Here is a 26,946-nt window from a genome sequence, read left to right as displayed (position 1 = left end):
CTAGATATGAAAGACATTCGAAGCAGAAGTACATGCTTTCGGTCTTCACCTGTGTACAGAGAAGAGATTTTATGTGAGAATTCTTTAATTTGTTGGCAGTATTTCCATTCATTCCCCAAATCATCCTTAATAGTTTTGGTCACAGTTGAGTTGAAATGTGTGTGAGATTTAATTATGTTTCATGCAACACTTCATTTTCAGAGAATTTCAAAGGAAGTGCTGTACCTATCAGAGTTTCATGACCAAGTTTCAGGCAAGCATCCAGGAGCTAATTTACCAACTGACTGATTTGTGGCTGTGGAGCCAGCTTCAAATAAAATAAAAATGTTTGCTGGCCCCACGAACAAAACTTTACAAGAGTACTCGCCTTGATCCTTATTTTAAAACTTCTATATGACTTTTCATGGTTTCTGATTTATGGCTGTATAGGTCAATTCCCTTTCAAATGCTATTGGAGTTTTAATTCTTCGGGAAGAGGTAACTACTTTTTAAACCTTTAACTGAAGCATTATTGGTACAGAACTTAAAATGTATGAGTTCCCAGTGATAACCATTATCTTACTGTGCTAAACCGTTTAGAGTGTCATCCTTCAGGAAAGGACATATACCCACAGAAATGTCATGTTTCAATTTCAAAATGATACGGTTTTTCAGTTTCAGATATGGTGTACTTTAAAATGTCCTTAAGCAGTGAAGGAATATCTCAGAACAATATGGATAGAAGAAAAATTTCAGAACATATCAGTGTGTGTCAAAAAGGGGTATTCACAATCTAGATCATGATCAAACTCAGAAAAAGTTGCTTATACAACAAGCAATGCAGATCTGTGAATGTACACTTTGTGGTGAAATCCAGATCTCCTTTCTCAGGTGTTTTTTTATTTATTTTAATGGAAGTTTGAGTAAGGATAAAGTAAAAACTGAAGTATGATCTTCAGTATATGGCATTAAAGGAACAGCAGAAAAAAACCCGAACAGTAGATTTAGTAGAAGAATGAAAATGTCATCCCATTTTCTCTAAGAATAACTGTGGTTTATCATATTAAAAACAAAGAAAATTCAAACGAAGAATCTGATTGTGACAGCTGTTTATTCTGAGTTATTTTAATTCATTAATTCATATAGGAGAGTCAAGTTCTGAAAGGGATTTCAGCATGTGGTTAACTTCTAATGAAGAAAGTGAAGTATGTTAAAGGGAGAGTAGAACTACTGCTGCATAGTTTTGCAGTAATTGGGGGACGGGACACAACACTCCCAGGACATTTGAAAACAAACAACTTACATTTTTTGTTAAATACATAATCCGCCACCTCAGATGTACACTGCGCCTTTAAAAACAATTATCCATGTGAAATAAGTGCCTTTTCAGGATTATGTTTTGTGTTCTTGTGAGAAATGAGGGAGCGGTACAACCTAGTGGAGATAAAAATCTCCCAAATTTTATTCCTGGCTCTGACACTGGTTTTCTCAATGAATTTAAGCAAGTTATTTCTCTTCTCCAAGCATCAGTTTAACCATCTGTAAAATGGGGAGTAAACTTATTTTTCTACTTAGAAAGGATGTTTTGACTACTAAGTAATATAGGCAAATCACTTTCAATAGGAAAAAAATAAGTATTAACATAGCCATTCATTTATCAACATAAACTTAGCTTGACTTCTCTCTGAGAAGTATTAGAGAAAATGCAATAAATGTGGTTCACACCTGATTTATTTGACCCTTCATAATTCTATACTGGGAAAAGCTTGATCCCCCCCTCCCCCCAAGCCTTGTTTCTTAAATTGTAAGAGTGACCTCTAGTGCTTTACTGTTTTGTTGTATTCTGGAAGTCCTATTTTACAATATGCCTTTCTGATCTGATTTAGTCTCGTGCATACTGCCAAATGCTATTAATGTGTGATTCAATTATGATTTTGTGAAAATGAATGTATTCATAAACCATATGATGCAGAATGATGGAGAATTAAAGCTTAGACTGGATTGCAGCAGAGTATTTTACCAAAGGAGCTTATTATTCATGTTTAGGGCTACTCTATGCACTTGAGTATCAAATGAGATATGATTACTGAATGAAAGCACAAGATCATTTTGGTGCTGCAATGTCATCAGGCTCATGGTAGCATGTTTAGTTTACAAGCTGTCCAAAGGAAAACTCTTCAGTACACATAGCACACAGCACTTCTAACTTCCTTCTCATGGCTTAGATGTTTGCACAGAGCTGTTCCCTGCTACAGTGCTGTAAAGTTATTCCTGAATGTTCTCCCAGTAGCACCAACATTCACATTCTTAAAATGCAGTCACTGTTTCAACCTACCCCATTCATACGCTGCACAGCCAGCCCCTTAACTGGATTAAAAACCAAAACAAAACAGGCTGCTCATTTTAAGCATCTGACATTTAGGCAACTATTCTGATAGATAAGAACGGCCCTACTGGGTCAGACCAAAGGTCCATCTAGCCCAGTACCCGATCTTCCAACAGTGGCCAGTGCCAGGTGTCCCAGAGAGAATGAACAGAACAGGTAATCATCAAGTCATCCATCCCCTGCTGTCACTCATTCCCAGGTTCTGGCAAACAGATGTATCAAAAATAAAAATCCTTATGGTCCACTGAGTACAAAGTACAACCAAACAAACTCAGAACAATTACTGAACAGGTGAAATGCTTAGAAATTAGTGTCAGAAATTCATTTAGGGTGAAAATGGTCAGACTTGATTCAACACTGAAACCAAAAGATCCCAGTGCTAAGTCACATTTACCTCAGATCTGCCTTCTAGAGGACAGGTTCTCTTACATATTGTGATCACTGTCTCTATATTGCAATACCACCCTATTGGCTAACTATGGTTTACTCATTTAAAAAAATAAAACAAACAAAACAAACCCACAACTTTCTGCTGCTACTGATGGTGCCCTCTTCCTTAGTCATATATGAACACTATTCTCTAAGCAGTCAGTGCACATCTTGTCCTCAACATTTTTTCTTTGTTACATTTGCTTTACTCATGAACTGCACACTATTGTACATCAGATTTATTTGAGTGCCAGCTTGTTTCAGGAGATGCAGATACCAGCCTTCCAAATTATAAATTGCTAAAAGCCAGGCTGATGCAGCATACAGTAGAAGTCTTCCAGTAATTTCAATGTAAGACACAATTCCTTGTAAAATGCAGCACTTCTCAAGAGGAAACAAAAATTAAAATGGGGATGGAACATGCAATTCCTTGCTAAAATATTAATTTCAGATTATACTGGAACTTCTCAATAGAATTTTGTATATAGAATTGTATAAATATATAGGACGGATTTTAGAACTTAAAAAATGACATTTCTCAGCCAAGGAAACATTTTCAGGCTAGCTATTTGTGGTCATGTTTTCAGAAGCATTAAGCATTTATTTCAAGAACAAGATTTATTCCAAAGCCAAATAAAATAGCCCAGAAGTTTTCAAAACAGTCTGGTCTGAGTTTTAAATCATTTGTAATACTTACATTTATTTCCTGCCACTATTGTTTTCCAGTTATGAACAGATAACAGAAACAGCAGCTTGAAGAAGATTTCAGTGACAGAATCCATGTTCACATTTATTGAGGCACCCAAAAGAACTAGAGTATTAGAAAACAGCTGCTCTGCACTTCAGTCCTATTCTTGCTTCCTCCTCTCTCTCTCCTTTCAGTGCTTCTCAGTAGTCAGACTCCTCAGTGAAATGCACTCTGCAACTGCTCACACATGCATACACACCTCCAAATCTGCTTTTTTTCCTCCCCTAACAACAGCAATCCCTTAAGAGCAGCAGCAAGAATCTCTCCTCCAATTTCACAGAATCACTCAGGGCTAAACTGCAAGACTACCCTGTACAGCTTGCTTACAGAAGCTACACGTTCACATGTGTCCTGGACACCCCTTGTGGTGATAGGTAGGAAATGAGAGTCTCTACTGAAAGCCAGACAATATGATAGAATATATTGCACATGTGCACCGGGACAGAGTCTTTGCTGGGTTCTCACTGTGCCCCATTCTTTATAGTGATCTTTAAGTATGTGGAGCGTATGTATTTGTTGCACATCCTTCTTTTCCTCTTCCTTCATACACCGTATCTAAAAAACTTTCAGTTGGTAAAGCATTTAGAAGTACCGCATTTTGGAGAGAATATATTATGTTTCTCAAGCATTTGTAGTAGGAACTCAAAGAGTAGAGGCAAAAGTGCATTTCACCTTTGCTTGTGAAGTAAATGTAGGAACTAATAACCTAGTATCCATCAGAAAATAATGCCTCAAAAATTACATTATGAGTACTACTTGAACTGACCATTAACCCATAAATGAAGGATCTTCAATAAGATGTATGTCACTTGATTAAGATTGTGTCAGCCTTTCCTGCATGCTATTGCTTATTTTGAGGGTTAAAATAAATACTTTGGGTGGTTATTTAGCACACAAGATATTAACTTGGGACTGCAGTGTTCTTTAAACTGTCCAAAGGTTTGTTACGGGAGTATAAAAGCTTTAGTTTAGATCAATTTTTCAGAAGGGTTTTGATCTGTACATTTTAATATATATCCCAATAATAGATACAAGCCTGCATCCATGAGAAATGCTATCAGTTTATTAGGGGCCCTCATTGAATCAGTGAGGCATTTTGTGCTACAGTGATCATTCACCCCAAAGAAGGGCAGGTAGAGCTATCACTACTATTTCCTCAGGGTTCCCATGACAGAGAGTAGATTTGCACTGTAGCCTGCACCAGAGACTATTAAAACGATGCGTCAAGTCACCATGTTCCCAGCTTCTCTAAAGTATGCCCCTATTCCACCAAGTACCATCTTCTTTTGGGGATCTCCTAATATGACTCCCCCGATCTGGTGCGAAGGAGGTTATGACCATCTTGTGTGATCACATCTTCCCCCTGATTTTTTTTTCTCATGGGGGCCTTCGTGCAAAGGTTTGTGGTAGGATAAACCAGCCTTAACTATTGGTGAATTCAGCCTATTTGGCCCAAATCCTGCTCTCTCTATTGCAAGCACAAAGCTTCAAAATGCAGCAGGACCGTGGATGCTCTCCTGTTATGAGTGGGCCAGGCTGTGGAGGAGGCTCAGCCCTTATAGAATCATAGACAATTAGGGTTGGAAGAGACTTCAGGAGGTCATCTAGTCCAATCCCTGCTTAAAGCAAGACCAACCCCAATTAAATCATCCCAGAGAGGGCTTTGTCAAGGCAGGTCTTAAAAACCTCTAAGGATGGAGATTCCACTGTCTCCCTAGATAACCCATTCCAGGGCTTCTTAATATGCAACCTAGACCTCCCACACTGCAACTTGAGACCATTGCTCCTTGTTCTGTCATCTGCCACCACTGAGAATAGCGTACCTCCATCCTGTTTTGAACCCCCCTTCAGGTAGTTGAAGGCTGCTATCAAATCCCCCCTCATTCTTCTCTTCTGTAGACTAAATAAGCCAATTCCCTCAGCCTCTCCTTGTATGTCACGTGCCCCAGCCCCCTAATCATTCTCGATGCCCTCCGCTGAACTCTCTGCAATTTGTCCACATCCCTTCTGTCATGGGGTCCCAAAACTGGACACAATACTCCAGATGTGGCCTCATCAGGGCTGAATAGAGGGGAATTCCCTCGATCTGCTGGCAATGCTCCTAACTAATGCATCCCAATATGTTGTTAGCCTTCTTGGCAGCAAGAGCACATTGACGACTCATATCCAGCTTCTTGTCCACTGTAATCCCCAGTTCCTTTTCTGCAGAACTGCCGCTTAGCCAGTCAGTCCCCAGCCTGTGCATCGGATTCTTCCATCCTAAGTACAGGACTCTGCGCTTGTCCTTGTTGAACCTCATCAGATTTCTTTTGTCCCAATCCTCCAATTTGTCTAGGTCACTCTGGACCCTATCCCTACCCTCCAGTGTATCTACCTCTCCCCCTAGTTTAATGTCATCCGCGAACTTGCTGAGGATGCAATCCATCCCATCATCCAGATTATAAATGAAGATGTTGAACAAAACCAGCCCCAGGACTGACCCTTGGGGCATTCCACTTGATACTGGCTGCCAACAAGACGACAAGCCTTTGATCACTATGCATTGAGCCCAACGAGCTAGCCAGCTTTCTATCCACCTTATGGTCCATTCATTCAATCCATACTTTTTTAACTTGCTGGCAAGAATACCGTGGTAGACTATCAAAAGCTTTGCTAAAGTCAAGATATATCACGTCGACCACTTTCCCCATATCCACAGAGCCAGTTATTTCATCATAGAAGACAATCAGGTTGGTCGGGCATGGCTTGCCCTTCCTGAATCCATGCTGACTGTTCCTGATCCCCTTCCTCTCCTTCAAGTGCTTCAAAATAGATTCCTAGAGGACCTGATTTTTCCAGGGATTGAGGTGAGGCTGACCGGTCTGTAGTTCCCTGGATTCTCCTTCTTCCCCCTTTTAAAGATGGGCACTATATTTGCCTTTTTCAAATTGTCCAGGACCTCCCCCGATCGCCACAAGTTTTCAAAGATAATGGCCAAGGGCTCTGCAATCACATCAGCCAGTTCCCTCAGCACACTCGGATGCATTAGATCTGGCCCCATGGACTTGTGTGCATGTCCAGCTTTTCTAAATAGTCCATAACCTGTTCTTTCACCACTGAGGATTGCTCACCTCCTCCCCATACTGTGCTGCCCAATGCAGCAGTCTGGAAGCTGACCTTGTCTGTGAAGGCCAAGGCAAAAAAACCACTGAGTATGTCAGCTTTTTTCCACTTCACCTGTCACTAGTTTGCCTCCCCATTCAGTAAAGGTCCCACACTTTCCCTGACCAACTTCTTGTTGCCAACATACCTGCAGAAACCCTTCTTGTTAACCTTCACATCCCTTGCTAGCTGCAACTCAAATTGTGCTTTGGCCTTCCTGATTACACCCCTGCATGCTCGAACAATATTTTTATACTCTTCTCTAGTCATCTGTCCAAGTTTCCACTTCTTATAAGCGTCCTTTTTGTGTTTAAGCTCACCAAAGGTTTCTCTGTTAAGCCAAGCTGGTCACCTGCCATTTTTGCCATTCTTTCTGCCCATCGGGATGGTTTTGTTTCTGTGCCCTCAATAAAGCTTCTTTAAAATTCAGCCAGCTCTCCTGGACTCCTTTTCCTCCTCATATTAGCCTCCCAGGGCATCCTGACCATCAGTTCCCCGAGGAAGTCAAAGTCTGCTTTTCTGAAGTCCAGGGTCCGTATTCTGCTGCTCTCCTTTCTTCCTTGTGTCAGGATCCTGAACTCGACCATCACATGGTCACTACCAGGCCTGCCGATTGGGGGAAGGGGTGAGGAGGGGAGGGCGCAAAGGGGGCAATTGCCCAGGGGCCCTGTTTGTGAGCAGCAGGTCAAGAGGAGTACCGCCCCCTGTTGGTTCCTCCAGCACTTGCACCTGGAAGTTGTCCTCAACACTCTTCAAAAACTTCCTAGATTGTCTGAGCACTACTGTGTTTCTCTCCCAGCAGATGTCAGGGTGATTAAAGTCCCCCATGAGAACCAGGGCCTGTGATCTGGAAACTTCTGTTAGTTGTCCAAAGAAAGCCTCATCTACCTCCTATTGCTCTCTTACTTACAGTGCAACTCCTCCACCTTTTCTCCCCTGCCTTTCCTTCCTGAACAGTTTATACCCATCCTTGACAGTCATGTGAGCCCTTGCATGCTGCAGACCACTACCCCATAGAACTCAATCTGGGTCACCATGCAGAGGTGTTTCGTGATGGGAGCAGACAGCAGAGAGGAAGTTTGGATAATGTTCATATAATCTGAACTTTTGATTGCTTATCTAAACCGAGCTTCCAAATGTCTTGGGAATTCACTGTTTTAACTACAGATGGAGAAAGGAGGCTGTTGTGTTTTTACACAGTCCCCACCACTTAAGTTTTGGTTTTGCAAAACAAGAGCAGGGGTGGCTCAGATCAGGGCATTAATTTAGCTAAACATATTGAGAGATATTTGGATAAGGGTTTGGTTTCATTCCATCTATAATGGTGAACCAGGGTCATTCAGATTAGGAACCTCTTTTATTCAAACCACAAAAGTTCAGATGGGGGGCACAAAGAAAGTTCAGATAAGAATCTGATTTGGGCCCTGTCTAGATCAAATTCTGCTTTTATTAATACAGTGTAAAGCTGGAGTAACTCCACTAAAGAGACAGAGATCAGAATGTGCCCCCCTAATTTTAACCTTCCCTTATATCTACTTACCTAGTTGTGTTGGCAAATGCCTTGTTTTAACCTGGCCACTAGACTGAGCTTCTTTGTCATTTAATTCTTCAAAATATTGACCTGCTGACAGACTGAACATCAGAAAAATATTCTTTCAGCTGCATCCCAGCAGCTACTTCTAAAGATCAGTATCCCATGAGAGAGTCCTGAACTCTTTAGTTAGAAGAAATTTCATATTTAGAAAATAGGGCAAACAACATATAAAATCTTGGCAAGGACTCCCTGTGGAGTAAAGTTCTTTAGAATTACCTCTACGGACCTTGGGGTTTTAGCACAGAAATAATAATAATTCTGATAAAGTAGTAGAATGGTCTATAACATTTGTGATAAATATTTGTTTTGTAAAATACCATATAGTGGCCAAAAGATTTCATCTGTGGCTGAACTACTGTGGCGGTAAGGATTAATCTAATCTGATCCACTCCTTTCTTAAAACTGCAGAAATGCCTTTTTTGTTTTTAACAACAGATCATCATCCAGGGATATATTTTATACAGTGATTCAGAGATGTGTGCGTAAAGGACATATCTGGCATTTCAGGTTAACCATCATGATCTTCCCTCAGATACTGTATGATTCATTGTGATGAGGTTGGCAGCTAAAAACCACAGAAAATAATAAAATGTGTCTCACCTTGAATACTGCAACCTTCCCTCTGCCTTCCCCTCATGGCACCCCACGCTCTCCAACCTATTTAAAATGCTGCTGCTTAAACAATCTTCTTCTGTTGCTCTGACTGTATCACTCCTGTATTTGAATCCCCAACAGTGGCTTACTTTTCTCCCCCACATAAAATTCATGCTTCTCATTAAGTTCTCAGCTGTACCTTGAGGGCCCTGCACCCACTTTGCTCCAGTTAATCCATCTCCCACTCCCATCCAGCTGTTTATGCTCCTCACAAGCCTTTCTGCCCATTTGTAGTCCTCTCACTCCCATCATTCTGGCCTTTTCCATGCTATTCCTTATTCTTCAAATTCCTTCTCTCTTGTATGTCAAACAACCTTCTCTTCATTCAAATTCCTCCTCCAAACATACTTCTGTAATGCAACAATGATTTTCCCCAGGGTACTATATATGTTTAAATGGCATGCTTTTTATATTATACACACAGAGAGATACATAATTTAGAGCAACTATAAGTTCTTTGGGATAGGGACGACATCTTCCTTTATTTTTGTACAGTGTTAAAATCACAGTGAATCATCATCAGCATAGTATGGACTACAGATAGTCTGGGATGGCTTGATTTTATCAAAACTTCAGTCATCCACTTTTGGTATTACCATCCGCCACTTTCCAAGTGTCTCCTGCTCTCTTTTGACAGACTCAAATTGAAATGAAAATATTATTCCCCTGTAAAATAATTCTTGCCCTGGTTTTTTAGCTATGAGAAGAATAAAATTTTAAATCATGTAAATCCTACTCCTGGCAATGCTCAGACATGCATAGATAGCAGTGTTAGAGGCATCAGAAAGATGGCAAAGCTCTGTTAATGATATAAGTGTAAGAAACAAAAGGAAAGATACAGGAACACATAGTTTAGCTGCTTCTTCCTTCCAGTTCTCTTCAGTCAGAAATAAAACTTTACATAAGAGATTCAAATTACTTTTAATTTCCCTCATACCACAGGCGTTCACTACACATTATTTTACTAAAACAAATATTACAACTTAATATTTACAGTATTTATCGCCTGAAGAATAAGAATTACAAACAAGGAAAGTATTCAGTAGTCCATGCCTATGCACTACAAAAAGTGTTACTTTAATCCTCTATATTAACTTTCCTAGCTCCCAGGAGAATTCCTCTTGTAGCTCCCTCAAACCACAGGACATGCTGTGAGAATTGGCCAGCTACCTTCTTGTCTTATGTCTCTTGCTTTTAACTAATCCAACACAAATGCATGATTATTACATCTCCAACAAATCAACATTTCCTGTACCCAGATACAACATTAAGGTTCTATTCTGCTTTACTAAACTACAAGAGAGTAAAAAGAAAGAGACATGTTTAAATGCTTCAGTTCTCATTTAGTCAAAGGAAAATGGATCCTATTCCTTGTGCTGTGACCCTGGGTGTAAACCTCTATCTATGGCCACCTGCTACAGTTGTGGTATTATAGGTTCCTCTTGACACTAATATACTGTAACATGATGCATGTAGAGCAAACCTCAACTGTTTATTGCAAACATAGCTGTCACAAGAGCATAATCACCCTCTCAACACTGCTAGAAACCATGCAAACCCCTGCCCTACACCTTGTCAGAATACATATAGGAGCATGCAAGAAAACAATCCCAACATGTAGAACAGTTTGTCACTTCACAAGCTAAAATAAAATCCATTCTCACATAAAGCAATTGAATATATTGATGTAACTGTAGAAGTTTGTAATAAATATAGTATACAGTAAAAAGTACTTGTCAAAAATGAACACTCTTACCATTAATTTGCCCAGCAGGGGCAGAGTTGTTCACTTTGTCTGTTGATTGTAAAATAACAGACTGCAAGTTTCTCTTCACAGTGTATCAGCTGAAAAAGAAGAAAAACGTTCTGTCTATGAATAGCAAGCTTTGCTGCTATTTTCATGATAAATTATTATTTCATTAAAGGATAAAATTCTAATCCTATCTCATCTGCAATTAAAGCCCCAAGTGCAGCAGAACCAGTTCAGGTTACCTGCAGCAGGATCAAAACTGCAGCAAGCATGAATCAGAGTCCACTGCACAGCACAGAGCACCATTATGTGTGGACTAGTTGCTGACCAGCAGGGCAGCAAGTTTAATTGCCAGGAGCAGGTGCGTTAATGTAATGGCACAGCCAGAGGATCTACAGCTGCTCTTGAATTATTGGGCATTCTTCCCCTTCAGGAGGTGTTTAAACCACCACAGGGATAATTGCAGCCAGCTTTTCTGCCATTCCTCAGACTTGAGGTGTTGAAAGGTCTTACTCTTTTCAGCTGTTGTTGATCTCCTTATGTGCATAGTACAGTCACTTAGGGTATGCACTGCAAAGAGGAGAAGAGAGTTTGGGCCCTAACTAATACATGAAATCACTATCTCTACTGAATGGAGTCACCGTAAGTGCTGTGGTACCCCAGTCCCCTCTGATGTCTGATTGCACTCTGGATGTAACACACAGGCGGAAATAAGCACAGTAGACACTCAATGTTCTAGCCCTCAGTGGGCTCCCATAAATGCATTTTGAGTAACAGATGATCATTTTGCTAGGGATGCCTGAACTAAAAGATACAAATACCTAAGCACAATTATTTTAATGTACACAAATACTTCCTAACCGGGGCAGTCCTGTACAGGAATGTAGAGGTAACAGTCTCATTTTAAGCGCTCTGCACTATCCTCCCGCCTACATGTTGCTTCCTTACGTGCTCCTGCAGAAGTTAGTGCTGGTACCAGCAATAGTGAGAGAATCTGCTCAGTGTCTGGTCTTTCCTCCACAGCCAATCCCTGGCCTGCTACTTCCAGCCTGCCTCTTCCTACTTCCAGACAGCAGCTGGCCCTCTTCTGAGCTTAGCCTCTTTTAGATCTTAGGATCCTATTTCCTTTTTCATGTACGAGGTTATGGAGCCCTTGACCATTTGAATATTGAACTGGTTAACATTATCCCATCCCTCCAGAGTAGAGGGGTGGTCCCCAGTAATGAGTCAGTAGTTATAAAAGTAACTATATGTTGACGGGCAAATATTCCATGCTTTTTGGTTGTCGTGAAGGTAGCGTCACACTGATGCCCCCCTGCTTAAAGAAAACCTACTCAGGCCGGGCTACTAATGAGACTTCTTCATCCAGAAGCCTAGAAGAGCCAGGAGGAGATACTGACCAATAGAGAGCCAGCAGGCCAGTTAAGAAGGACAATGCTGAGTAAGGCTGGGAGCTCATGAGTACTAATGCAAAACTCCAGGGCCAGGTCATGTCCCTGGCTTAAAGTGCTGCAACCAAGAGGTCATCCTTTGTGTTTGGTTATTGATTTAAAGATGCACACAGTCAATTCTTGAGTTTGTTCATCATTTACCATTTAAGATTGATGTCGAGCTCCTGGCATGGACCATTATTCTTCAGCCCGCCTGCCACATCCTGTCTGTGTAAATTCAGTTCTTGAGCTCATTTTGTTACCTCTCATCTCTTTATTTTAAGAGGCTTATTCCATGCTTGGGAGAGGGAGAGGAGGGGGAGCATATAAGTAATTTTCTATCAATATACAAGAAAGCACTTTGGATATAAAACTATTATTATTTAGCTCTTATATAAGGTTTTTCATCCAAACTCTCAGAGCATTTTAGAAATAAGAGCAAGTATTATCCCCATTTTACAGATAGGCAAATGGAGGTACAGAGGTGCAGTTATTTGGCAAGGACACCCATCACATTAGTGACACAATCAGGAACAGAACACATCTGAGTCCTAACCCAGTGTCCTATCTGCTGGACCACGATGCCTCCCTGACCATGGGCACTGACCAGTTAAATTTTGTTCATTATTCAATTATTTACTATTTAGTACAAATATCTATACAACTCTAATCAGTACAGCCCAATAATGTTTTGAAGCTATGTCAGAGGACAACCTATTATAACTCAGTTCATCAAGTAACAAGTTAAGGGAGAGAGAGAGAGAGAGAGTAATTTCTTCATTGTCAGCATTATCAATGCATCCGATGAAGTGAGCTGTAGCTCACGAAAGCTTATGCTCAAATAAATTTGTTAGTCTCTAAGGTGCCACAAGTACTCCTTTTCTTTTAGGATTATCAAAAGTCACCAAATGCAGAATCAGTATGCACCAGCATCGCCAAGTTTGACAACTGCAAGTAGCATTTAAGTAAAGACACATCCTAGTCAGTGGGTTGCATGCTCAGAAAACTGCCGAGGTACAGAAAGAACAGAAACGAAGTGTAATTTATTTGTACCGTCAACATAGTGGTGCGTGTACTTATCTTGTGTTATGGTTCCCCTGAAACAACATGAAGGATTTTTGATTAGCCCAGGAGGGATGACAATGTACAGTGACCAGAAAGGAGCGGGAGGAGGGAAGAGCACATGCTTGGCAAAGTAAGAGCAGACCCCTCTCCCTGGGGTCCTCCCCCTTCTATGTAAATTCAGCCTCTCTCCTTAGTTGTAGTACAGGAGCTAAGTTTTTCAGGATGCTGCAGGTCTGGCTGATCACTTATTTCAGGATCAGGAAGGGAGTTTTGCCCATTGAGCCAAACTGGCCGAGGTTTGGTAGGTTTTTCACCTTTCTTACAGCATCATGAAGGCAGAGTTGGGTTGAATGGAATAGGACTTTATTAGGAAAAGTAAAACGGTTTAGCTTGTCACAACTTTCAGCCAGTGTCCAGTGAGAAAAAAGGGTAAAAAGGCAGCTCCAAGAGGTAAATGAGACCCTGACCTAGGATTTCAGTGGTAAACCTTGTGCCCATAAGAGAAGGCACAAAATCCTCAAGTCTATGAGTCTGGAGGTCCTCAGCCCCTAAAGTCTTCATGGACTGATGTCCCCCCCTTAGTACCCTCAACCCCCCAACATGAAAGGAGGACAAGAGGATTCAGAAGTGAGCTGAGTCCTGGGGATAGGGCAAGAGGCTCTACCTTGAGACTTTCCCTGTACTGGACCTGATTAAATTCCTCTTATGTGAGAGCAGGGAAAAGCATATAGCCTCCTTCCACAGTGTTAAATTGATAAAGTTGTGGGCTGCCACTTAAACCCATCCCATGTCTGTCATCATTCCCTTGCATGTCCTAATCAAAGCCTCCGATCACGTCCACGGTGAACAACATTGTAACAGAAGTCTGAGGAGACTCAGACTGAGGCAAACAGCACTCATTCAATTAATACAAAATGTACTATTTTTCAGCTGAAAATCTGACTCCGAAATGCTTACTAAACCATGCACTGATCCTCCAGTGTAAGGAGAAATTGAGCTACTGCCTTACATAAAAACTACAGCTCAAGTTGAGAGATGAGGCGTGAGTTTGAAGCCCAAAGAAGGGGAAATCACTTATTTGAAAATCTTGATCTTTTGAAAGAAGCATCTGAGTAAGTAAAATATGGATTTTTCTACATTTCTGAGGTACAGATTTTGTTGAATGAGCGCCTCGGTTTCTCTAGATAATAAAAGTGTAATTGAAAAAAACTCTTTTGGCTTGAACAATCATATCCAGCAGCCACCTCAAAATGTTGAATTTACAGGGCCATCTGTACATTCCAAGCCTGCCATTTTATCTTCTTTCAAGATGCTCAACCTCTTTTAGCCACTCTTAACCCCCAGTATAGAGAAGTGATTTTGCAATGCATCATGGAAATTGATATGAATAAAAACTAGATTCAGTCACCTAGTGAGCAGATCCCAAATTTCTTGCTAATACTCTATCACTGGTTTCCGAGTAGCAGCCGTGTTAGTCTGTATTCGCAAAAAGAAAAGGAGTACTTGTGGCACCTTAGAGACTAACCAATTTATTTGAGGAGAATAAGCTTTCAGGAGCTACAGCTCACTTCATCGGATGCATGCATTGTCATCTATCATCAGGAAACTATAGTGCAAGTATGAAACCTGATTTTATTTCTTTTCATGGAAAGCAAAAGCCCTTCCTTTTAAGAGATGTTAGCAAAGTATGAATGGATTGCCCACATAGGATTTTGGTTAGACCATTTGAAAGGACTGGCAAGACTACAATAGTTTAATTCTATGCAATTGTTTCATGTTCAGGGTCTGACACTTTAGTGGAAAACAGACAAGTGCTCTGTTATTACAAGACAGTCAGTATACGTTACATAAGTTTGATTTCCACAGTGTTAAGGTGGAAAGGCCAGGCCTTTCTTTAATTTGATTGAAATTGTTCTTTTTGGAGCAGAATTTTTAACTGAGTTGGGATACAAATCTGGTGTGTTGTTGAACCATGTGCAAGAAAGAATGAAGAAGACAGCAAAGCAATTTGTGCAGTCACAAATATAATACTCAGCTCTTTCAAAAATCCAACTATGTATGCCCTGTCAGTACTGAGTTTATACAGCAAATAGCCCAGGTTTCATTCATCCCCACAGCTTTTTTACAGAGCAAGGTCAATCTTTACTTACTGTAGGTTAACTCTTGTTGAAGATCCCCTTCAATGTGTTAGACACAAACTTATTTCCCTAAAGGCACTGACTTTTGTTCCATCTCTTTTTCTTGAGCAACTTTTCTTTGGGAGGATAATATCAGGAAAATCCTATTACTTTTTTTGTTTATAATTCCCTCATTCTTCTGATGCATTGCCACGAGCACACACTAATATGGTGACTAGCTCAAACTAAAAAGCAGCAGACATACAGAGTCTATATGTCACACATGATAAACGTTACTCTTAATAGCTATAGCTTCTGGGTTTTTGTTTTTGTTTTTTTGTGGGGGGGTATTAATTTCATTTGTGGGGAATCAGCAAGTTTATTATTTTATGTAGATGTCCAAAACTGTTTTTCCCAAGGATTTCCCTTTGTGTATTTATTCCTTACTGACTAATGTATATTATACATTACAATGTATGCTTACTCTAAATACTTACTGTAATGAGTATTCTCTTTGTAATGTTCCCTAGTTCATTTTAACACAGTCCTGTTTCAAACAGCACTACATTAAAGCATGCTAAGGAATCTTTAGTGCCCACCAGCAGGTTCTACCTGGACCAATTAATGTGCAACATATTAATGTACTTTAGAAATCACATCCTTCTGCTCTCTGTAGAGAAACCATTATATATAAGTAAGGATTTCTGGAGTTTAGTGGATAAATACTGATTTTTTTTCTTCTTTTTATTATATCAAGGGTGGGGTTTTTTGGAGTTTATCAGTTAAAATCAGAAATAGAAAGCCCTATAATATCTCAAAGCCATAGACCAGAACTAGTGGTTGCATGTTACAATGATCCCTTGAAGGAATGCAGTAGAATTTCTTTGCATAAATCTGTGAGGCAGTCTCCCCTTTTCTCTATTGCCCAGCAGAACTACACGGAGAAGACAAATTTGGAATATTGGCAATGGCAGCATGATTAAGAACCACACGAGCAGACTGAGCTGAGGCATTTCTCCTAGTCGATACCATGAAACAAATAAACAGATTTTTGTGAAGGCTGTCTAATTCTGAATGTAAAATGACCAGTTGATAACACTTGTACTATTATTTTTCATGAAAAACAAAAGGAGGAATCCTTGTTGGTTGCTGCAATTATTCTGGATGTAATTGGCCAAACAGTTTTCAGACACACTTATTTAGGCTGCCCTTTGTATTCAATACTTTATAATGCACTCTCTCTTTTCAGCATAGAAGATTCATAGGAATTTGATCTCCCTCACAAGATGCAGCATCTCACATGCCTCAGGGGATAGCAGGTAACAAGATATTAGTGAACTAGGGGTACTTAGCTTTCTCTAGCTACTGTTCTCTTCTCCTTCTCCTGCCACCACTGTTGTTGAAAGATTTTTTTTTAAAGATCACTGTCCTTTTGATTTCATGCACCGCCCAGATGTGATTTTTTCCATCTGTCCTGTAGCAGCCATCTCAGAACTCAATATTCCATCCATCGAATGGGGCAAAGCAGAATAAAGTTGTTTGAATATACCACAAATATGGCAGGGAAGAAGGTGAGAAGAAGCTACTCAGCTTTCTCATCTGAATCCCTAAGTAGGTGGCAGCCCCTGCATACAAATACCTCATGTTATGGGCCCTCTGTGATTTGCATAAAGCAGCATTAACTTCTGCTTAAAAAATTCTACACTTCTAGGAGCAGGAGGTGAAGTGGAACTGAGGAGACAAGATCAGCATGTCCACTAACCTTACCATGCTGTTAAGGTGAGGGATGTCTCCCAGGAGCACAATGGAGGCAAGGAATTCATACTCTCAGACTTGGAACCAGGATTCACTTCAGATCCAAACACGTAACAGAATTAAAAGGACCACCACATTCTTTACACCCCTTCCACTCATCGGTCCCCAGGTGAATTTTTGTATTATTCTTTTCCACTTCTACAGTTCTGTAGATGATGATGATTTTGCACTAACTCTAACCTTGAAAGATCAGTGCATATGCTTGCTGATTTCAGCAGTAATACTGGTGCATAGAGAAGTAAGCAAGTAAGGGATACTTTCAGATTCTTTGGAGAAGAGCGCCATATAAATAAATGGCAGACAGACAGACATTCACGGATTCTTTAGAAACACAGCAAAACACAATCGGGCAGATTCTGTGTGGCACTTCTTGAGATTCAGAGCACAGGTAGAGAAAAGCAAAGATGTCCAGATTTGGGGCACTAAAATGTCCCCAAGTGCAAGTTAATGTGGCATTGCTTTGTGGAACCCACCTTCCCTGCAGCCTATGGGGTGCATGTTAATATTCTCCATAGTACTGAACTCAGACACATTCCCTCAGTTAGCATAGGTGCTGGAACTAGGGGGGTGGGGGGTGCTCCAGCACCCCGGCTTGAAGGGGTTTTCATTATATACGGGGTTTACAGTTTGGTTCAATGGCTCTCAGCACCCCCCCCCTACAAAAATTGTTCCAGCACCCCTGCCTCAGTACTCCCAGCCTCCCCTATACTACTCCTGCACCTGGGGAATTTTCCCCATTCCTTGCAATTCCCTTTACAGACCCTATAGGCAGGTCTACACTATAAACTTACATTGGTATAACTACATTGCTCAGGAGTGTGAAAAATCCACAACCCTCAGTATTGACCAAACCTCCAGTGCAGACAGCGCTATGTCAATGGCAAGGGCTTCTCCCATCAACATAGCTACTGCCTCCTGGGGAGGTGGATTAACTACACGGATGGCAGAAACTCTCCCATCAGCGTAGTAGCATCTTCACCAAGGAGCTACAGTGGCACCGCTGCAGCTTTTTAAGTGTAGACCTGCCCGAAACGTGACGAGAGTGGCATAGAGAAGCCAGAGCAGGGTGGTAATATTTTCCCGAGAGTTGGAGAAATGGAGAATGGTAAAACTTGTAAAGGGAAACATATATTTGAAAAGTCCCATAAAATCCATAATTTATTTTTTAAAAGATATAAAATTTGATAGACAGCAGTTCCTTTTAAATAACATGGTTGATAACTTTGGTTGGATTAATTTATCAGTACATTATCCAGGCTATGATTTAAACTTGTCTGATCTTTGTATGTGCCCATCTCAATATTTCTGCATAATATTTTACATTCTTATTTATTTTGCTTTCTCGTTCTTTTTTTACTATGGAAGATCAAATTAGGCATTCAGCTAGCTTTTTTATTTTCAAATCCAACTTCATCATGCACAATCTGAATGCACGATTATAATAGGTTTTTTATTTCTTATTTAATCTACATGGGCGACAGGGATAATTAAAAGATGGGGCTTCATATTGAGATACAGTAATGAACACACTGAATAACAAACTATTTGTTTTTAGGAGATGTGCAAGAAAAAAAATCAGCTGAATACTGATTTCATCTCACATAACTTAATTGCTAGAATTTCACAAGCTGGCCTCCTTTTTATGCCCACAATATTTGGCCACAAAAAGGAAGGTCCAGTTAAGTTCATGATGAAAATCAGATTCAAAGAGACATATTCTACACTTCATTATGCTGAAGGCGATGAGAGTTACACTGTAGAAGCAAACTGGGCCCTTCATGTCCAAAGATACAGTGTACAAGACCTACTTTGTTAAAATCTAGGACAATTTTTCCCCAAATGGGTGCCTAAAATGAGGTTCTATATCCACATGCAGGCATTTTAATTAGTGGCCTGATTTTCAAAAGGGCTGACCTTCCTTTTACTTAGGTGGACTTCCATGGGAACAGTTGAGTGCTCAGCACTTTTTCAACATCAAGTCACTTATTTAAATGCTTAACTATTGGTTTAGACACCTAATCTTAGGAATTTTGGTTTAATTTTGGCCCTAAAATACTGTTTCTCCAAATACTAGGGAAATATAAGCCTTTTAGTCAGCTTTACTGGAAGGAAAGGCAGCACAGTCTAGCGGTTAGGGCACTAGCCTGATCTCAGTAGACTTAACATTTTGTCTACATGACCAAAAAAAAAAAAAATATGGCAGCAAGTTTCTGAGCCTGGGTTAATTGATTCTGGCTTGTGCTATGGGGCTTAGCAGTGTAGATAATCCTGCTTGGGCTAGAGCCTAGGTTCTGAGGCCACCACCAAAGTGTCAGAGCCTGGGGATGTCTAGTCTGCTGTGTTTAACCCCATGAGCCCAGGTCACTTGACCTGGGTGCTGAGACTCACTGCTGTGGGTGACTTTTTTATTTTAAATGTAAACATACTCAGGGTTAATTCTCTGCTCTGCTACAGACTTCCAGTGTAATCCTGGCAATTCATTTAGTTTGTCTGGGCCTCATTTCCCCATCTTTAAAATGGGGGTAACAGTACTTCAGTATGTCTTGGGACTGTTATGAGGATTGTAAGGTGCTAAAATACTAGGGTAATGGCAGCCATAATTGATTAAGAGAGATTTGCTGATGCTATTATTGAGTCAAAGCACTTGCTACACCTTTGTAATAAAAGGTATCCAGTTCTGATGACTTACCTATTTCGCAGACTATCTACAAATATTTAGAACAGATATTAATAGAATTAGCTATGCAGAAAAATACAGGAATTGGATCAAGAATTGTCTCCATAGTTATGAGCCAGCCTTCATTTAATGTAATTCTCTCTTCTTCTGACCTTTGAAATCTTGCACCTTAAAAAGCCCTTTGCTGTTGTGTATGATTGATTTTAAACCCTATTCACACTTCCCTTCTCTCATTTACTACATCTTTGTATTATTTTGTCATTGTAACTAGTAGGAATGGATATTTCTATCTATTCTTTGTCATGTTTAAATTTCATCTTTTTGTCTCTCTATTCCAGCATTACCTAGCCTTTTACCTCCCTCCCCCCGCCCCCATATGAGATTTGCTGAACCCAACTCTATATAGTAGCCTCTCTTTACTTCTCTCTGACAATAGTTTTGAAATACTTCAGATGAAGGAAGCTACATTAAAATAAACCATTTTGTAACTGTGTTGTTACCATCTCATCAACATTGCCACAGGATGACACACAAGAAACTTAAGCACATGACATGCCATAGTGATACACACATTATAAATATCAGAGAAAGATAAGTAGAGTAATAAGAAAAAATGTATTATGCAGTGAGCTCTTAGAGTTGAGAAAGACTGCAAAATGTTTTCCATGATGTAATTAACATATATGCACATACATATTTTATATAGATATACCTTTTTAAAAAACAAATTCACTGTATGTTAGTGCCTTGATTATGTTTTTAATCCTCTAATACTCTTGCAAACCGGTTTATGGGCTGCAGTGGGCATGGAACCAAAATTTTAAACAACATACCGGACAATATGTTTTTTTTCCCCACAAGTGGAAATATTCACATTAGCCACCTATTTTAAGAGCTGTATGTACCAAGAGCATGATCCAAAGCCAACTGGCTTCCACGGGTTTTGGATTAGGCCCCCAAGGCAGAAGTTTATCATGCAACATATATGTCTGATCAAAACTGACCAACATGGTCCAAATTTGTTCAATCTACAGTCCAAAAATTAAGCCTAGAAATTATTGTTAATTATTTTACACAAATAAGTTTGAGAAAAAAATTAAATTTGTTCAAAAACAATTTGTGAACAGTAAAATAAGTAAAATTAATCAAAGTCTGAATTACTTGCTAAACTCTACTCTTGTGTCACAAGTGATTAAATCTCATTCTGGTTAATTTTGAAAAAAAAATTAAACACTATCATTTTGAACTTTCCTAGAAGAGGTAAACTTCCGTGGTCCTAGCTAAGAGTAAAAAGATGCCATTTTTTAAGTACAGAGTGGATGACAGCAGAGATTAAACATGTCACTTTAAAATGAGATTTATATTCTATTGTAGAAAGAGAGAAGTACAGGCTTCAAGGGAGACAGAAAGGCTCATGAATGAGTGAGGTTCTGCAGCTAGCTGGTTGTAATATCATTGAGAGCCTACTGAGAGGTAGGATTAGCCTGAAGAACAGCTTTTTTCTATTTAAGTCTTTTATGCAATTTGTTTTTATTGACATTTCTTCTAGGTTGCTTTTTATATATTTAAAAATCACACAAATTGTGATTTATTTGTTTGAAATCAAATATGTAAGCAAGTACTGCATGGGGTACAAATGAAAGGAGGAAAGAAAAGGAAAAAGAAATGAGAATAAAATTTCAGGGATGGACTATAAACCATATTGGAACTGATTGTGCAGATCTGGGGCCAGATTATTAATACTGCATGTTTTTTCTAAAGCATCCATCACCATAATATCTGGGCAATCTTTTCCATACATTTTTATGTACCAGGAAAAGACAATAGTGCCCTTTCTCTCCTCTGCCCATTAGAACCTTCTGATTTAAGGGTCAGACTCAAAGTGGAAACAGACTCCAAGTGGTAACACTCAACTTGCGAGAAAATGGAAAACACGAAGAGGTGAGTTTTCTACAGTGCTCTAAATGGGAGAAGACTGAGTTTCAGTCTCATCTCTGGTAGAAACAGAGCTCTCCAATTCTTTTTCCCCAACCCCAATGTGCTGAGTGCTATCTTATGTCAGTAAAAGTCTCCCTGTTTATCTCAGCTGCTGCTCTGGAGAATGGATAGCGAGGTAGCCTCTGAGGTAACTTGCACTCAACCTCTAAATCCATTGCTCCAAAGGCCACCAGCAATATTTCAATGGACTTTTGACCTCTATTCATAGCAAGGAGCAGATTGTCCATTAGTGCCATCAATCTGCTGTATTGAGGGGCTCAAGCCTGAATGGAAAGGATCTAAGATACTTGATGAAGTCAAGAGCCATTGGACTCAAAGCGTCACCAGCATTCTCAATAATCTGTCCTTGGAGATGGGGATTTGAAATTGAAATAGACATATGCCCAAACCCCTCAAAATGTATCCCTTCTGAAACTAGGGTGAGGAGGATAAAGATGATCATAGAATATCAGGGTTGGAAGGGACCTCAGGAGGTCATCTAGTCCAATCCCCTGCTCAAAGGAGGACCAACACCAACTAAATCATCCCAGCCAGGGCTTTGTCAAGCCGGGCCTTAAAAGCCTCTAAGGATGGAGATTCCACCAACTCAGTAGGGAACCCATTCCAGCGCTTCACCACCCTCCCAGTGAAATAGTGTTTTCTAATATCTAACCTAGACCTCCCCGCAGTGGCATAGCCAGGTGGAGAAAACAGGGGGATCAGAGATTTAAAAAAAGGCACCACCCACTTGTACTCACACAGCAGCGCTCCGGGTCTTCGGTGGCATGTCAGGCGGCGCTCCGGGTGTTCAGCGGCACTTCGGCGTCGGGTCCTTCACTCGCTCCGGTCTTCGGCGGCACTGAAGGACCTCCTGCTGCTGAAACGCTGCTGAAGACCGGAGCGAGTGAAGGACCCAACACAGAAGTGCTGCTGAAGACCCGGAGTATCACCTGACCCGACGCCGAAGACCCGGAGCGCCGCCGGGTGAGTAAAAATTAAAAAGGCGCCACTTCTGCTCGATGGGAGAGTGGCTGCTGCCCCTCCCCCCCCCCCGCAGCTACACTACTGCCTCCTGCACTGCAACTTGAGACCACTGTTTCTTGTTCAGTCATCTGCCACCACTGAGAACAGCCTAGCTCAATCCTTTTTGGAGCCTCCCTTCAGGTAGTTGAAGGCTGCTATCAAATCCCCCCTCACTCTTCTCTTCTACAGGCTAAATAATCCCAGTTTCCTCAGCCTCTCCTCTTAAATCATGTGCTCCAGCCCCCTAATCATTTTCATTGCCCTTCCACTGGACTCTCTCCAATTTGTCCACATCCCTTCTGTAGTGGGGGGACCAAAACTGGACACAGTACCTGATGACCTGAAGGTTTTATTGATGGTGAACTCAAACATGAAGCAAGTCACTATTAATCAGCCTAGGAAAGGAGAAGTACAAGCAAATAATCTGAATGGGTGCATTTATTTCTGATATACATGTTTTATTTTCTATGCAGATTAGGCCTTGCGTGTTGGGCAGGTGTGCAATTGCAGCCCATTTTGCTGTTGCGAAGTATGGGTGTCTGATATATTTATATAGTCCAAGGTTAATGAATAGCATACTCTTAAATTAGAGTTTGGCCATGATTTGAAAGCCATTGTTTCTAGCACAGGAGATTCTTTTTCTCCCATATATAGGGGTAGGAGATTTTTTTTACAAATGTCTTTGCTATGCAGCATAAGAAACTTTGGATAATTTGTCCCTGTGAAGTGTGTACAGGTTGAAAAATTAAAAGAAATGCAGCAAACTTATGTGCAAGAGAAGAAACTCTGGCCTTTTGGAACTACAATGATTGGGGGGAAAAAGAATATTATACCTGTGGAGGCAAGTCAAAGTGTTTTATTTCAAAAATTTCAAACACACCATATTTCAATATTTTTGATTTTTTTACATTTTGTTTTTTTTGCTGAAACTGTTCACTTCATTGACCCAAATTCATGAATAGTTTCAGTGAACTCAAACTACATTTTTAGTGAATAAACAGTTTGCCCAAAATATTGCTTCCAGCTCTTCTTTTAACATAGTTTTTGTGTGTTATTTAACAGTTAACAGCACTTTAACAAAAGATCTTGAAGATACCAAAATATACATTTTGTAAATAGAAATGTTTGCTATTATTCTACCTGCAAGGCTCAGCACCATGTGTTTAATGTGTCTGAAGAGTGTATTCAGAAGAATGACGTTACTGCACCAGAAATTGTTAAGTGACGAAGTCCAGGAGAACTGGTCAAACTTAAAAGCACTGGAATACAAAATAAGTAAGCTTCTAATTTACTGGACAAATGCTGCTCTCAAATATATACGAACAACCCAACTGAGGTCCTCTGTTCACTTTTCTTTTATTCTGAAAAAAATTGGCTTCAATTCCCACACGAACGTGCCTCCTTTGTGAGATTTACATTATTTCTTGCTTTGAGTTGGGTGAGAATGCTCAGCTTTTCCCACCTTGTTTCATTTTTGGTTGAGTAAAGCAGAGGTTCAGGGAAGATGAAAACAATGAATAAAAAAGTAACCAAGCATTTCAGAATTTTCATTCAATTGTTGTTCCAGAAATAAGCAAATGTTTGCATGGGTTCTGAGGTTTTCTGAAATGTCTTCCTGTTCCTAATTCAAATGTGCACAGCACTGTGTGTAAGTGTACTCATGTGCTGCGCGTACAGAGCTTAAACTATTCCCAACCAGGTTTCAGAGTAGCAGCCGTGTTAGTCTGTATTCGCAAAAAGAAAAGGAGTACTTGTGGCACCTTAGAGACTAACCAATTTATTTGAGCATAAGCTTTCGTGAGCTTCAGCTCACTTCCTTGGATGCATGTGAGCTGTAGCTCACGAAAGCTTATGCTCAAATAAATTGGTTAGTCTCTAAGGTGCCACTAGTATTCCTTTTCTTATTCCCAACCAATAATTTATCAAGAAAGTTAACCCTTTTTAGGACGTAAGCTTAGTCTAAATGTTTACAAAATTAGGTTCTAAACACATTCAGCATTGACTTTATCACTGACTTCAATGGGAGCAGAGTTAAGTGTCTATATCATACTTGTCATCCCAATGTTTGTGTGTATGGGCTGAGAAATATGTTGTCTAAATTGACTTTTAGTGTTTTTGGTACTTCATGTACCCACGATGTTACAGTTGGTGTTGATAAATTAAATCTTGATGTAAGTGACATCATGCAGTGCAGCAGAAATTAGAAATGAGAAAGTACAGCTTTCCATATCAATTTTAGATAGTAGAGATGTCTGATCAGAACTCACTGAAGTACAAAATAGTTCAAAAGGCTGAACTGCCACAGTATTCACCATAAAAACAACAGAAGCCTTAAAAGCTACTTTAAAAAAAATTTTATAACTGCAAACATGCACCAGTATCAGGGGCACCAGAGAGTACAGCCATATGCTGCACAGACCTATAGATTGAACCCTGCAGCAGCCAGACTTTTTTTTTTTTTTTTTTTTTTTAAACAGAGGAAGGAAAGAGTTGATCCAAAACAATCAAATAACCAGAAATAATATGACCCTCCACTATAATAATACATACCAATATATTGTGTTTTCTTCAATCTCAAAACCACTTTACCAACATCTAATTTACAACCTCAGCTTTTGAGGTACAGCCACTGCCTTCATTCCCTATCCAACTATGTGTCACTATAAGCTATTCCACCGAACCAGAGATTCTTTTGGGAAGAGACACAGTTTTATGTAATATCATAATTCTCACAGGATTCCATGTCTAACACATATTGCCTACAAGAATTCTTTTACGAGTGAAGAAGGAAGGGACAGTGCTGCAGCCCGCCAGTAATCGTCTCAGTTTTCTTAGGTTAGCATTCAATACTGACATTTTGCTTCTTTTGAGAAACTGCTCTTTAGTGACATTCAGCAGGGCAGCAGCAGAAGAGAAGGGAGTACCAGGCACATTAACTAGACTTTTTGATTGATGTTCCAGAAGCCATCAAAACCTGCAGGAGCCAGAACCATAGGAGTGGCTCTTCAGTTTACTGTTAGGGTATGTCTACACAGCCAGCAGCAGCAAGGTTTATTTTATAATTATATGGTAAAAATGAGAAAGTATGCAATTTTTCAGTAATAGTGTGCTGTGACACTTTTGTCTGATTTTGTAAGCAAGAAGTTTAAGTGAGGAGAAACTTGGGGTATGCAAGACAAATCAGATTCCTGAAAGGGGGACAGTATTCTGGAAAGGTTGAGAGCCACTGGCCTAAACAGATGAATGGGATTCAGAGCCTGTGATCCCGTCCAAGCCACAACATCTGCATAGGTATTTTTAGTGCTGTAGCACAAGTCCAAGTCTGTTGATCCAGGCTTGGAGGCTCACTGCCAGGGCTGTGGAGGTGTGCCCTTAAAAGTTATTAACCTGTGGTCATGGATTTGAGAGACAAGGGTCTGCAGAGATTAGAGAACAAAGAAGAAGAGTTTTGGAAATTGCAACATCAGGCATTCGTCAGTAGTTTTTAAGGCTATGTCTACAGCTGCACCACTGTAAGATCTTTCATGTAACTGCTCTACGTCAATGGGAGAAAGAACTCCAGTCACCAAAATTAAACCTCCAACAAGCGGGCAGTAGTAATGTCAGCGGAAGACACTCTCCTGCCGACATAGCACTGTGCACACTATCACTTATGCTGGCAAAACATACATTGCTCATGGGGGTGGTTTTCTACACCCCTGAACGACATAAGTTTTGCTGACATAAGTGATAGTGTAGACATGGCCTAAGTCTCTGAGAAGACAGACTCCTGAATCACCATCAGGTACAATGTCAGAGACCACCAATCAATGGAATTGTGGGACACAGACCATAAAATGTGGGATATAATATGGATTCATCCTTGCTTCTCTGTCCATCCTCTTGATCAGTCTTTATCTTCTCATTTTGCCAATAGTGCCTACTTTGTCCCTTTTCCTTGCGTTCTCTCTTTTTTTGGGAACTACAGGCCAGTCAGCCTCACCTCAGTCCCTGGAAAAATCATGGAGCAGGTCCTCAAGGAATCAATCCTGAAGCACTTACATGAGAGGAAAGTGATCAGGAATAGTCAGCATGGATTCACCAAGGGAAAGTCATGCCTGACTAATCTAATCACCTTCTATGATGAGATTACTGGTTCTGTGGATGAAGGGAAAGCAGTGG

At 40.2% G+C, this 26,946-nt stretch overlaps 1 protein-coding gene across 1 annotated transcript in view; it reads right to left on the bottom strand.

Moving 5' to 3' along the window:
- CNTNAP4 (contactin associated protein family member 4) overlaps positions 1-3,576 on the bottom strand; it is a 292,066-nt gene extending 288,490 nt beyond the window's left edge. The window contains exon 1 of the mRNA XM_077816377.1: positions 3,492-3,576. Coding sequence (XP_077672503.1) covers positions 3,492-3,576 — 85 coding nt within the window. The remainder of the gene's footprint in view (positions 1-3,491) is intronic.
- Between the last annotated feature and the right edge of the window lie 23,370 nt (positions 3,577-26,946).

The sequence above is a fragment of the Eretmochelys imbricata genome, chromosome 5 (assembly GCF_965152235.1).
Source record: "Eretmochelys imbricata isolate rEreImb1 chromosome 5, rEreImb1.hap1, whole genome shotgun sequence".
Classification (NCBI taxonomy): Eukaryota; Metazoa; Chordata; order Testudines; family Cheloniidae; genus Eretmochelys; species Eretmochelys imbricata.
Note: the sequence above shows the minus strand (reverse complement) of the source record. Positions and strands in the feature narration are given on the sequence as shown.